This window comes from Mauremys mutica, chromosome 12, assembly GCF_020497125.1.
Source record: "Mauremys mutica isolate MM-2020 ecotype Southern chromosome 12, ASM2049712v1, whole genome shotgun sequence".
Classification (NCBI taxonomy): Eukaryota; Metazoa; Chordata; order Testudines; family Geoemydidae; genus Mauremys; species Mauremys mutica.
This window is the reverse complement of record NC_059083.1, coordinates 33,736,119-33,750,582: the sequence shown is the minus strand read 5'-3', so window position 1 is coordinate 33,750,582 and position 14,464 is coordinate 33,736,119. Positions and strand designations below refer to the sequence as shown.

At 53.5% G+C, this 14,464-nt stretch overlaps 1 protein-coding gene across 1 annotated transcript; it reads left to right on the top strand.

The window, feature by feature from the left end:
- Positions 1–12,629: 12,629 nt before the first annotated feature.
- Positions 12,630–13,221, top strand: LOC123345278 (erythroid membrane-associated protein-like; the record flags this gene model as incomplete). Its single annotated transcript, XM_044982035.1, has 1 exon — positions 12,630–13,221. A coding segment is annotated over one exon (564 nt), but the record flags the coding sequence as incomplete, so codon positions are not given.
- Between the last annotated feature and the right edge of the window lie 1,243 nt (positions 13,222–14,464).

Below are 14,464 nucleotides of genomic sequence, written 5' to 3'. Positions count from 1 at the left end.
ACCTGTCCAGTGTTTAACAGAATCCCTCACATGGGATTCCTCTCTGTGTCCTGGACAGTCACAGCCAGGGCCGGCTCCAGACCCCAGCGCGCCAAGCGCGCGCTTGGGGCGGTGTCCCGTGGGGGGCGGCAGGTGGGGCACCCCCGCGGCGCGCTGGCGCAAATACTAGAGCCGCCCCTGCCGGCAGCCGCGGGGAACCCAGAGCCCTTTAAATCCTAGCTGCGGCCGGGAGTCAGAGGGCTCTGCATTGCCAGCTGCAGCGGGGCTGCGCCAGGAGGAGGTGTTGTGGGGGGGGGGGGAGCTCAGGGCTGGGGCAGCAGCAGCATGGAGGGAGGGCACTGGTGGGGAGGAAAGGGGGAAGCCTAGTGCTCGGGTGGCAGGGGGTGTGTGTGGGTGGGGGGAGAGCCCAGGACTGGGGCAGCAGGAGGGTACGGGGGGAGCCCAGGGCTGGGAAGGGGGGCAGCCACATTTTTTTTTTGCTTGGGGCAGCAAAAAACCTAGAGCTGGCCCTGGTCACAGCCATGTAACCTGAGAAGGGGCAGGATTTCTCCCCCAGTGACCATGTGCTGCGTGTGTGTGTGTGTGTGTTTATTTGTTCTGGTATCAAGGGGACACTTGGTACTTGGTTTGTGGTAAAAGCCACAGTCACTCTCATGTGTGCCTGGGCTCAGGTTCTGAGCACAGAATCTCACCCTAAGAATTTAAACCATAGATCACAATTATGTGGCAATTCTTTTACAAAAGGTCACACGCTTTGTTGCTTACATAGGACCAGTAATGTATCCAACTGGGCTCCTCAAACCCACCCTACACCTTCAAATGTGCCCCTCCCCCACAACTCTGGCCATAACCCTACTGATTATTGTGAAAAGCAGGAAACTGAAAAAACTGATTTCCAATAAAATCAGGTTTTTCTGATTTTCATCTACATCAATAGAGTTCTGACCAGAGTGGGGAGTCGAGGGGCTTGGCTGGAATATGGGGGTGAGGAGAAGAGGAGGGAAGAAGTGCAGCTGAGGGAGCTGACTATAGTGTGGTGAGGGGCCTGTTAACCCTAACTCTGACCTCACCCTCACCTTAAACCCTGATCCTGAGGTCACTGCCTCACCCTGTATCCTGAGGGATCATGTGGTGAGTTTAGTGGAAATCCGGCTTTTACAGTTCTCCAGTTTTCACCAACATCAGGAGGGTTCTGCCCACTGATAGCTAGAACAAGCCCTGAAATGCTGCCATTGATGGGATGTTGCTATCAAAAGTGATCCCGTTCCAGACAGATAGAAACACCATTGAGTTCAGTGTGGGGCCTCAGCCAGAGGGGAAAGGAGACGGCCATTTACTCAGTGTTTTACCTGCACAAGGCCTTGTGTCCCCAGTATAACGTGGGCAGTGGGAATAGCTAGAGGCAGAGCCCCTGTGTGTGTTCTGCTTTCCCCACGTTCTGGCCTCTTCCCGGAGCGGCGCGGGGGCAGGGAGGCAAGGACACGGAATGAACAGACCCAAACTCCACTCACTGATCTCACAGGGGATTTGTTTTTCCCACACAGCCAGGTTTGCAAGCAGGTTTGACTCACTCTGTGCAGCCAACACTGTGCCCAGGCTGTGAGCTGGCTGTAGTCATTAAGACTCCCGGTGTGACCTGCCAGGCAGAAGGTGGCCAGAGACATAGTGGCTGATGATGTCATTGTGCCGTTTGCCACAGTGTCACTCTGTCCATTTGTTCTCCTGTGCTATTGGCTGCGGGCTCCATCCCCTCCCACTCAGTCCTGTCACCCCAATGATAGACCAATTTGCCCCCAGGAAGAGTTCCCTCAAATCCCCCCTGACACCAATCAATGTTTGGCTTGTGCCCTGAAGCAGGAGGGGGTTTCTCTCCCTTCCAGAATGCTGGTGTGTTTGAGAATTATCGCAACTTTGTATATTTGCATTTCTCTGTCAGTGCCTGTGAGTGTGCCACCAAGGGCTGCTAACAGGAAGTTTCGCAAGAGAGATCTCCAGGTGATAGAGGAGCAAATACAGCACCGTTGGGGTAAGTGACTGTGTGTAGTGTGTGTTTTGGGGGTTATTTGCTGTGTGCTGAGCTTGTGTTTGTCAGTCTGTTTGGTTGTCTGAAGGACCATGTCCTGTGGCTGGCCGTTGGAAGCTGTGAGCTTCAAAGGAAGATCTGAAAGCTCGAAGCCTCTGGTAATTGGCTGAGCCTTAATCAGTGGCCAGGGCTATCACACAGGCCAGGGCTTTATAAAGCAGCGCACAAGCGACTAGGGAGCTTTGCATCCAGGGGCTGCTAACAGGGAGTTTCACAAGGGAGTTTGGAAGGGGAGTGGGAAGGGGGCAAGGGGTGGTTTTATCTGTTTCCCTTTTGTTCTCTTCAAAACTTATAAACTAAACTACATCCAAAACTTCTTGCTTTAAACAACCCTTCCATTAACTAGGAGACAATGCAGGCAAAAGCCCAGCAGCACAGTGGGGGCTATCCAGTTTATTGTGCTGAGTGTAGCATGTATGATTACCTGCCCTGTGGGCGGGTGGCGTATGTGTGCAGTTGGTGCAAGGAGCTCCTGGCCCTCAGAGACCACGTACAGGCTCCGGAGGCCAGGGTGGCGGAACTGGAGGAGCTAAGAGAGGCAGAAAGATATGTTGATGAGGTTTTCTGGGACACGGTAGAATTGTCCCACCTCCAGTCAGACAGCCCCTGCGTTGTTGAGGAGGATGAAAGGCCCAGGGAAGCAGAGCAGTCAACGGAAGCAGAGGGAAACCTTCCCATAGTTGGGACCCTCCTTCCAGATGGTGTTAGGATATCCTCTCGCACTGAGGATACCTCTCCGAAGCAGGGAACTCCAGTCACTAGGAAAAGGCAGGTGTTAGTAATGGGAGATTCGATCATTAGAAACATAGATAGCTGTGTTTGTGATGACTGGGAGAACCGTATGGTGACTTGCCTGCCTGGTGCGAAGGTTGCAGATCTCTCGAGGCATCTAGACAGACTTATGTGTAGTGCTGGGGAGGAGCAGGGGCGGCTCTAGTTATTCCGCTGCCCCAAGCACAGCGGCATGCCGCGGGGGGGGGGGGGGGGGGGGCGCTCTGCCGGTCGGCGGTCCCGTGGCTCCGCCGGACCTCCCGCAGGCACGTCTGTGGAGGGTCCGCTGGTCCTGCAGCTCAGGTGGAGCATCCGCAGTCATGCCTGCGGGAGGTCCACCGGAGCCACAGGACCAGCAGACCCTCCACAGATGTGCCTGCGGGAGGTCCGGCGGAGCCGCCTGCCGCCCCCCCCCCCCCCCCCCCCCCCGGCGACCGGCCGCCCCAAGCACGCGCTTTGCGCGCTGGGGTCTGGAGCCGGCCCTGGGGAGGAGCCAGTGGTCGTGGTACATGTAGGTACAAATGACATAGGGAAGGGTAGGAGAGATGTCCTGGAGGCCAAATTTAGGCTGCTAGGGAAGAGACTGAAATCCAGGACCTCTATGGTGGCATTCTCAGAAATGCTCCCAATTCCATGCGCAGAGCTGGGTAGGCAGGCAGAGCTTCAGAGTCTCAATGCGTGGATGAGACAATGGTGTAGAGAGAAGGGGGTTAGATTCATTAGGAACTGGGGAAACTTTTGGGATGGGGGGATCCTATACAGGAGAGATGAGCTCCACCTAAACCAAAGTGGAACCAGACTGCTGGCACTTAACATTAAAAAGGTTGTAGAGCAGTTTTTAAACTAGGAGGTGGGGGAAAGCCGACTGTTGCAGAGGAGCATGTGGATCGGACAGAGACTTCTCTTAGGGGAGAGTCTATTGATAGAGATTCTCTAGGTTATAGTCGGGAGCAGAGGATGGAAGAGGATAATGTAAGGGCCAGATCAGATGAGAAACATTCACATAAAAAAGAATCTGACACATCAGAAAAGGGCAGACAAATAAACAGGGACAAGTTTTTAAAGTGCTTGTACACAAATGCTAGAAGTCTAAATCATAAGATGGGTGAACTAGAGTTCCTTGTGATAAAGGAGGATATTGATATAATAGGCATCACAGAAACCTGGTGGACTGAGGGCAATCAATGGGACACAATCATTCCGGGGTACAAAATATATCGGAAGGACAGAACGGGTCATGCGGCCGGGAGGGGGTGTGTGTGTGTGACACTACATGTGAAAGAAAATGTAGAATCAAATGAAGTAAAAAATCTTAAGTGAATCCACATTTTCCATAGAATCTCTATGGATAGAAATTTCATGCTCTAATAAGAATATAACATTAGGGATCTATTATCGACCACCTGACCAGGACAGTAATAGTGATGATGAAATGCTAAGGGAAATTAGAGAGGCTATCAAAATTAAGAACCCAATAATAGTGGGGAATTTCAATTATCCCGATATTGACTGGGAACATGTCACTTCAGGACGAAATGCAGAGACAAAATTTCTCGATACCTTAAATGACTGCTTCATGGAGCAGCTGGTACGAGAACCCACAAGGGGAGAGGCAACTCTAGATTTAATCCTGAGTGGAGTACAGGAGCTAGTCCAAGAGGTAACTGTAACAGGACCACTTGGAAATAGTGACCATAATACAATAGCATTCAACATCCCTGTGGTGGGAAGAACACCTCAACTGCCCAACACTGTGGCATTTAATTTCAAAAGGGGGAACGATGCAAAAATGAGGGGGTTAAACAGAAATTAAAAGGTACAGTGACTAAAGTGAAATCCCTGCAAGCTGCATGGGCGCTTTTTAAAGACACCATAATAGAGGCCCAAATTTAATGTATACCCCAAATTAAGAAACACAGTAAAAGAACTAAAAAAGAGCCACCGTGGCTTAACAACCATGTAAAAGAAGCAGTGAGAGATAAAAAAGACTTCCTTTAAAAAGTGAAAGTCAAATCCTAGTGAGGCAAATAGAAGGGAGCATAAACACTGCCAAATTAAGTGCAAGGTTGTAATAAGAAAAGCCAAAGAGGAGTTTGAAGAATGGCTAGCCAAAAACTTCAAAGGTAATAACAAAATGTTTTTTAAGTACATCAGAAGCAGGAAGCCTGCTAAACACCAGTGGGGCCCCTCGATGATCGAGATACAAAAGGAGCGCTTAAAGATGATAGTCATTGCGGAGAAACTAAATGGATTCTTTGCTTCAGTCTTCACGGCTGAGGATGTTAGGGAGATTCCCAAACCTGAGCCAGTTTTTGTAGGTGACAAATCTGAGGAACTGTCACAGATTGAAGTATCACTAGAGGAGGTTTTGGAATTAATTGATAAACATAACATTAACAAGTCACTGGGACCAGATAGCATTCACCCAAGAGTTCTGAAATAACTCAAATGTGAAGTTGCGGAACTATTAACTATGCTTTGTAACCTGTCCTTTAAATCAACTACTGTACCCAATGACTGGAAGTTAGCTAATGTAACGCCAATATTTAAAAAGGGCTCTAGAGGTGATCCTGGCAATTACAGACCAGTAAGTCTAACGTCGGTACTGGGCAAATTAATCAAAACAATAGTAAAGAATAAAATTGTCGGACACATAGAAGAACATATATTGTTGAGCAATAGTCAACATGGTTTCTGTAAAGGGAAATCATGTCTTACTAATCTATTAGAGTTCTTTGAAGGGGTCAACAAACATGTGGACAAGGGGGATCCAGTGGACATAGTGTTTTCCAGAAAGCCTTTGACAAGGTCCTTCATGTAAATTAAGTTGTCATGGGATAAAAGGTAAGGTCCTTTCATGGATTGAGAACTGGCTAAAAGACAGGGAACAAAGGGTAGGAATTAATGGTAAATGGTAACTAGTGGTGTTCCCCAAGGGTCAGTCCTAGGACCAATCCTATTCAATTTATTCATAAATGATCTGGAGAAAGGGGTTAAAAAGTGAGGTGGCTAAGTTTGCAGATGGTACTAAACTGCTCAAGATAGTTAACACCAAAGCAGACTGTGAAGAACTTCAGAAAGATCCCACAAAACTAAGTGATTGGGCAACAAAATGGCAAATGAAATTTAATGTGGATAAATGTAAAGTAATGCACATTGGGAAAAATAACCCCAATTATACGTACAATATGATGGGGGGGCTAATTTAGCTACAACGAGTCAGGAAAAAGATCTTGGAGGCATCGTGGATAGTTCTCTGAAGACGCCCACACAGTGTGCAGAGGTGGTCAAAAAAGCAAACAGGATGTTAGGAATCATTAAAAAGGGGATAGAGAATAAGACGGAGAATATATTATTGCCCTTATATAAATCGATGGTACGCCCACATCTGGAATACTGTGTACAGATGTGGTCTCCTCATCTCAAAAAAGATATACTGGCACTGGAAAAGGTTCAGAGAAGGCTCCGCCGGACTTCCTGCAGGCACGTCTGCACATTTTGCCACTTTAGGGCTTATCCTTTGTTCCAAGTCACTGATAAATAGAGATGGGGCTCTCAAACTTCACCATGACCCCCTTATGACAACAAAAATTACTACACAACCCCAGGAGACGGGAGGCCTGTAATCTGAGCCCAAGTGCCCAGGGCTGAAGCCCTCACACTTCAGCTTCACCTCCGCGTGGTGGGGCTCGGACTTCGGCCCCAGACCCCAGCAAGTCTAAGCCAGCCCATTAAAACAGGGTCACAACCCAGTTTGGGGTCTTGACCCACAGTTTGAGAACCGCTGAAATAGACTAAACACCTATCCTAATACCCGACTTTGAGGCACCCCACTGCTAACCTTTTTCCATATGAAAATTGACCCTCCTATCTGTGTTTCGTTGCAGGGAGGAGATTCGCCCAGCTTTTCACAGGTACTGTACATACCACTGATGTTTTATCCATGGTGAGACCCACCTCCCCCCGGGAGCTCTCTGCTCCTTTCCCTGCACAGAGCATTTTCCTATGACATTCAATAGGCTGGAAACTGCAATGTCAATAGGGGGCAGATGGACAGGGGCAGGTGACACCCCAGGTTTATTGGAGAGCAGGGAAGTGCCCCCTTTGGGAAAGGGCTGATTAGTGATGAAATGCTGCCCTCTGGTGTCACCTTTCCAGGGGGTACCTCGGCTTTGCAGGATGGACATTCTTATCTGGCCATCATTTGCAGTGAACTGCTCAGCTCTCTCCTCCCAGCACCAGCATCACCACGCTCAGACTGAGCTTTAGCCACTATTTCCTTCTAGCGTAACATTCCCAGACAGGAGCTGTTCAGTGTCCCCTGGATCTGGGGGGAGGAAGGCCCTGTCCCCACTGCAAGAACAGACAGGTTTTTATAACCAGCTTGTGACACTCCCCTGACCCAGTTACAACAATTTGTGCCCATGCAGCAGCTTTTCTGCCTCACAGCAGTGGCTGAGCTGCGTGTGTGTGTGTTTGTACCTAGCCTGCTGCCTGACCGTGTGTGTGCCCTGGTGCATGCTGGGAGAGTCTGGGCAGCTCCAGCAGGGATCACAGAGCCCAGGGGCCATGCGCACACACTGCAGCACCACTGGCCCAGGGGTCCATGCACTCCGGGGTATCCTACTGCACAGAGCTGGGAGGGAGAGGGGCACCCAGGGCAGTTACACAAACACCGCTGGGGGTCCTGTTAGGGTCGCCAACGGTGAGGTGCAACAAGACAGGAAATCTACCTGTTCCACATACACCACCTGTCCCCTCACCCGGGCACTGTTTTCCCCCTCCCAATCCTGGGTGAGGACACCAGCCACCAGAGGCTCCTGCTCCTGGACTGCCCCAAATACCAACCTCACCCAGCAGGACATGGTGCCAGATCTACTCCGCTGCCCTCAGCAGTAACCCCCACAGCTGGTACCTGCCCAGTGCTGACTGGGCCCTGCTGGCCCTGAACTCCTGATCTCAATCTGCTCCAAGCTGCCCCCTTCTCTACAGCTCCCAGGGACTCTGGACCAAGAGCTCCCTTTGCATAGGCACCGACACCCCACAGCTCCCCCGCTACAGCCACTGACACACCTGGGACTTGTCATGTCCTGGGCAGACTCTCAGATTTCCCAGGAGAGTGACATGGACAAAGGGACGATCCTGGGAAAACCTGGACAGGTTGGGCTACCAACTTTCTAATCTCACAAAACCGAACACCCCTGTCCCACCCCTGCCTTGAGGCCCTGCCCTTCCCCACTCCATCCCTCTCCCTCCGTCGCTCGCTCTCCCCCACCCTCAGTCACTTTCACCAGGTTGGGGCAGGGGATTGGGGTGCGGGGGGGTATGAGCTGGAGGTGTGGGCTCTGGGTAGGGCCATAAATGGGGTTCAGGTTGCAGTAGGGGGCTCCGAGCTGAGGCAGGTGGTTGGATGTGGTGGGTGGGGTGAGGATTCTCGCTTGGGGTGCAGGCTCTGGGGTGGGGCTGGGGATGAGGGGTTTGGGGTTAAGGAAGGGTCTCTGGGTTGTGGGAGGGGTTTGGGTTGTTGGTAAGAGTGAGGGGTGTCGGCTCCAGGAGGGAGTTTGGGTGCGGGAGGGGACTCCAAGCTATGGGATGGGGTTGGGGTGCAGGATCCTGGCAGCGCTTACCATGACTCCCAGGAGGTGGCCACCAGGTCCCTGCTGCACCTAGGTGCATGGATGGTCAGGGATGCTCTGTGTGCTGCCCTCATACCTGCAGATGCTGCCCCTGCCGCTCCCATTGGTCATGATTCCCAGCCAATGGGAGCTGCAAAGCTGGCACTCTGTGCGGGGCCAGCATGCGGAGTCTCCCTGGCCACCCATGTGTCTAGGGGCCACAAGGACCTGCCGGCCACTTCCAGGATCCACACGGAGGTAGGTCAGGCAGTGCGCCACTGACTAGACTTTTAATGTCCCAGTTGGCAGTGTAATCCAGAGCCGCCAGGGTCCTTTTCGACCGAGCGTTCCTATTGAAAACTGGATGCCTGGCAACCCAATGGACAGGTGCCAACCCCAGGTCCTGTCCACATGGCCCAGTAACAGCCTGCTGAGCTGGGTACAGGCAGCCACATGCCAGCCCAGGCCCCTGGCAGGGACACTGAGTTGCCAGCTGCCATGGTCACTAACAGTGTTAACTCTGTCACCTGCCACTCACCAGGCTTAGAGCCCCCAGGGCCCCCAGCCCAGAACAGCTGTAACCTAGAACCAGAGCAATGCAGGGCTGGAAGAGACCTCAAGAGGTCACCTAGTCCAGCCCCTTGCACTGGGTCAGGGTCTAGACTACCCCTGGCAGGGGTTTGTCCTGTTCTTACAAACCTCCAGTGATGGGGATCCCATAACCTCCCTCGGAGTCCCGAGCTTCACCCCAGATCAAGAGCTTCACTGCCCTGTGTATTTGCCGGGTGTACAGGGGCGGCTCTAGGCAGCAGCTAAACAAGCAGGTGCCTAGGGCGGCGAAATTTAGGGGGCGGCGAAATGACGGGCGTGTATGTGCCCGCTTACCGGAAGAGTGGCGGGAGCTCTTCCCCGGCTGCAGAGGACAGGCCGCTCCTCGGCTTGTCCCCGTGGGTGCACACCAAGAAGCGGCCCCTTCTCTGCAGCCCGGGCAGGGCTGCGCTACCGGCTCCCGCCTTTCCGCGGTAAGCAACCCCCCCCAGGCGGAGCTGGTAGCGCGGCCCTGCCCAGGCTGCAGAGGAGGGGCCGCTTCTCGGAGTGCACCGGCGGGGACAAGCGGAGGAGAAGCGGCCCCTCCTCTGCAGCCCGGGCAGGGCCGCGCTACCGGCTCCCGCCTTTCCGTGGTAAGCAACCCCCTCCCCCCCCAGGCGGAGCTGGTAGCGCGGCCCTGCCCGGGCTGCAGAGGAGGGGCCGCTTCTCCTCCGCTTGTCCCCGCCGGTGCACTCCGAGAAGCGGCCCCTCCTCTGCAGCTGGGGAAGGGCCGCGCTACCAGCTCCCGCCGCTCTTCCGCAGTAAGGCCCCCACCCCGGCGGAGCTGGTAGCGCGGCCCTGCCCCAGCTGCAGAGGAGGGGCCGCTCCTCAGCTTGTTCGCGCTGCTCTCCTGCGGGCAGCGGCCACCCCCCACCCTCCAGTCCAGACGAACCGGTAGCCAGCTGCGGGCCGCCTCCCTGGGCGGGGGGGGCTAGGGCGGCGCTGCGCTGCTCGGAGGGCGGGGGCTCGGGCTGCGGACGGCGCCGCTCGGGGGAGCGGCGGTCTTCTTTTCTGCCTGGGGCGGCAGAAAAGCTAGAGCCGGCCCTGCGGGTGTACAGAGCTCTGTGTGTGGAGACACTTTCATGCTCACCCAGGATCCTGTGCTGGGAGGCCCCACTGCCCAGGAGGCTGAGGGCTCTCGCTCCCCTGCCCTGGGGGTGAAGGGAGGGGCCCTGGGGCTGCTGTTTCCCCGTCCCAGGAAGGGGGTGAAGGGGATGTGGACACAGACAATGTCCCCTCTTGCTCTGTGAGGGGCAGACCTGGCTCCACCCTGGGCTTCAGAGCCTGAGCTCCAGCCTGAGCCTGAACGTCTACGTGGCTATTTTTAATTCCAAAGAGGGAGCCCCAGAAGTCTGAATCTGTCCACTCCGTTCCGAGACTCGCTGCTGCAGGCTGTGTAGAAGGACCCAAAGTGTCTCCAGAGTCTGAGTGTGAAAGTTCCCAGCGTGTCTGACCCAGGGCTGGTTAATCGGAGCGAGGGGGGTGGCTGGCACAGTTGTTAAATGGAGACACCTGAGCCCCTGGGGCTCTGAGACGATCTCTGTGACTGTTATCCGCTCTGGGAGATGCCCAGGTGCAGCCGCAGAGGGTCTGTGCCACTAGCATCGTCCATGGCACAAATGGCTCTGGGCAGAGAGTTCAGGCTGGAGCCGAGTCTCCATTTTCAGCCTGATTTGTGGGGGTGAGATCAGGGGCCCAGGGGGCATTTGTCTGCAAAGGGCAAATTAACCAGCAGCTCTGGAGTGTTTCATAGCTGATGTCCTGAGCCTGCCCTGCCTGTAACTGCGTTTCTGGGGATGTTGACAGTCTCTCATTGCAGGTCACTGGGATTGGGGCTCCTAAGTTGCTCAGACAGGTTTGCAGTGGAGCTGGGTGAAATGTTTTGGAGAAATAGTTTATTTGCTGCAAAATTATATTTCGGGTCAACAGAAACTATTCACGAATCCATGTCAGGTTCGCTGACTAGCTTCAATTAAGAGAAAAAGGTGCAGCCTCTTCCTTGTAGCCTTTAGTCCAGTGGCTGGGCCCTCAGCTGGGAGCCCCAGGTTCAGTCCCCCCATGTGATGCCATGAGAGCTTGAACCGCTGGGCCCCAGGTGTCTGATGACGTCCCCTTGTGTCTAAACACTGCCATGGGCACTGGGCCAGAGCGTGGGGGTGAGAATGACTCTGCAGCCCAGTGGGTTGAGTCTCCACCTGGGATCCCAGAGTCCAGCTCCCCTGCTCCAGTGACCCTGTAATTATTGATCCATAACCCCAGTGAGGGGAGGGGTTACGGCCCCTGGCACAGCAGTGTCTGAGCCATGTCTGCCGCGGTTTCCTTGCACTGATGTAGCTGCACCGGTGCACATCCCTTCCCTCACCCCCCTTTGGGACCCCCTGGTCTCAGCCCTTCCCCTCACCTCAGCGCTGCCCCACCCCTCCCCTCCCCCTCTCCTAACCTCTGGGCCCCACCCCTTCTTTCATCCTGACCCTCCCCTTGTCCCCTTCCTTCCTGGTGCCCATCCCCTCCCCACCCTCTGCCCCACTGACCCTGTTCTCCTCTCGCCCCTCTGCCACCATCACCCATGCCACCTTCTCTTTATTTCTCACCCCTGCCCCTCCTCTCGCCCTCTGGCTCTCTGACACCTGCACCCCTCACCACCCCTCCAGTCCCCTGGTGCCAGCTCCTCCTCTGCCCCAAGTCCCAGCTCTACCCTGGCCCCATCTGCCTCCCTGGTGCCTGCTGTTTCCTTTGCCCCCTCTGCCTGCCTGGTGCAAGTCCCTTCCCTCGCCCCCCTTTGGGATCCCTGGTCTCAGCCCTTCCCTTCACCTCAGCACTGCTCAGCACCTCTCCTAACCTCTGGGCCCCACCCCTCCCTTCATCCTCCCTCTGCCCCCCTGGTGCCCACATCTCCCTGCACACGCCTCTGCCCCCGTAGGGCCTGCCCTTCTCCTCACCCCTCTCTCTGCCCCACTTCTGCTCACCTGCTCCCTCACCCCCCATTCTGCCCCTTTGGCACCAATGTCTGTTCATTCGCTCCCCCCCATGGTTTCACCTCCCCACTCCTCCTCATCTCACCCCCTGGCAGCTCACCTGTCCCTTGATTTCCCCTGCCCCATTGGAGCTCCCCCATTCCCTCACACCCCTCTGCCCCCTGGTGCCTGCCCCTTCCTGTGCCCCCTGGGGTCCACTCCCTTCTTCTGCCCTGGTGCACCCCCACTCCTGCAGCACCCTGGAACCTGCCCTTCACCCACTCTGTCCTCATGGTGCCCGTCCCTTCTCTTACCCTCCCATAGCCCTTGTGCCTGCTCCTCCCTCTGCCCCTCCCTCCGCCCCCTCTGCTCCTGTCACCTCCCCCTCCCCTTTCCTCTCCCAGCATCAACTTCTCCCCTCCCCTGTCCCCACTGACATCTTCTCACCCCCCGCCCCGCTCCTCCTGCCCTTTCCCCTCATTGTCTCCTCACAGGCAGAGGAGCCCTGACCCCTCAGGCCACAACCCCGCCCCCCGTGATTAACAGGGGTGCAGGTTAATTTCCCTTTGATCCCAGTGACCAGCCTCTGCCCCCGGCCCTGACTCTGTGACTCTCTCCCCAGTGGACGTGACTCTGGATCCAGACACGGCTCATCCCAAACTCGTCCTGTCTGAGGATCGGAAACGTGTGAGACTCGGAGACACACGCCAGGATCTGCCCGACAACCCTGAGAGATTTGATTATTCTGTCTTTGTTCTGGGCGCTGAGGGGTTTACAGACGGGAGGCGTTACTGGGAGGTGGAGGTGGGAGACAAGACAGGCTGGACTCTGGGGGTTTGTAGGGAAACTGTGAGCAGGAAGGGGAAGGTCAAACTCTCACCTAGGAAAGGACACTGGGCCGTGTGGCTGAGGGATGGGGGATACAAGGCCCTCACCTCCCCCTCGACCCCCCTCCCCATGAGCGTCAGGCCCAGCCGGGTGGGGATTTTCCTGGACTATGAGGCAGGCGAGGTCTCGTTTTACAATGTGAATGACAGGTCCCATCTCTTCACTTTCACTGGCACCTTCTCCGGGAAGCTCCGTCCTTATTTCAGTCCTGGTCTCAATGCTGGGGGTACAAACGCGGCTCCCCTGATAATCTGCCCGGTCCCAGCTCAGGCCGGAGGGAATCTCTGTCCCTGACAGTGACCCCGCAGCACAGACTGGCCCCTCCCAGCCCCGCTGCTCTTTGCGTCCCCAGTGGTGGGGGCCAGTTACTGCAGCAACTGAACTTTTTATGCTGACCGGATGCTGCCAGTTTCCCTTTTCAACTGGAGGCTCCAGTCGAAAACCGGACACCTGGGAACTCCCAGCCCCCACCTTCCCTGTCCCCTGCCCCAGGGGTAGCAGATGGTGGGGGATGGGGTCATTCACTCCTGTCAGAATTTTCTACCCCTGTGGAATCTCAATGAAAAATATGAAAGAAAAAAGATTATTCTAATTTAGAAAATATTATTGTAACAAGGTGTAAATACAAGAATATTTTAATTTACATTTCAACAGCATTTCAGAAAGAAGCAACTAAACATATTTTTAGAACTGGAATTATTTACATTTATTTTTTGATTCTTCCCTCAAATCTATATTGAAGTTTAAATTCTATAAATAATGTCATTTGTATTTCAATTGTGGAATTTCAAGAAATCCAAAATGTTTATTTTAAGAAAATAAACTATTAAATTGGCAGAGTGGGTTGTTCAGTTGCAATGCACTTGTGTCATAAACATCACAACTACACACATGTGCAGCTGCTCTCTGTTCTCTCTCCCCCTGCCCTCTATTGTCTGGACTGGTTCTCTCTGGCACGTAGGGCACATACACCGACCTCCTGCACTGCACCTTTGAAAATTTAATAGTTTAAAAAATGATAGAATTAATTAAGCAATATATTTAAATTAACTCACACAAGATTATATAATAATCTTTGAACTTCTGTAAGCATTAATTCATGTGATTTTTAACTTTCTAGCTACATATAATTGGTAATCAAGATATGACCCTTCCTTTCTTTTTCTCACATCAATTAACAAAACACAGCCCCCAACCTCAGATGCTCTCTTCCTATCGATAGAAATATCTTCTACAATCTCCATTTTTTAGTTTATTTATCTTTAGAACTATTATTTGCAGGCAATGTACTGTCACTGTGCACTATTGATTTCAGTGTACTGCCAGGCTCTTCATGTTCTTGGTTATAAGGACACAACAAATGTAGTTTGATAAAGAAATAGAGAAGGAGTTGTGTTCCTTTACTCAATCATCACAAATTAACGTAATTGTGTTAAAGATGCTGGCACTTAATGACACATAATATGAAATTTGGGTTCTGTATGTTTCACTGGCACCTTCTGGAATGTTCTGTAAAAACAGTGACTGATTCGTCTAATTCCTTGAAATCAGGGATTGAATACCCA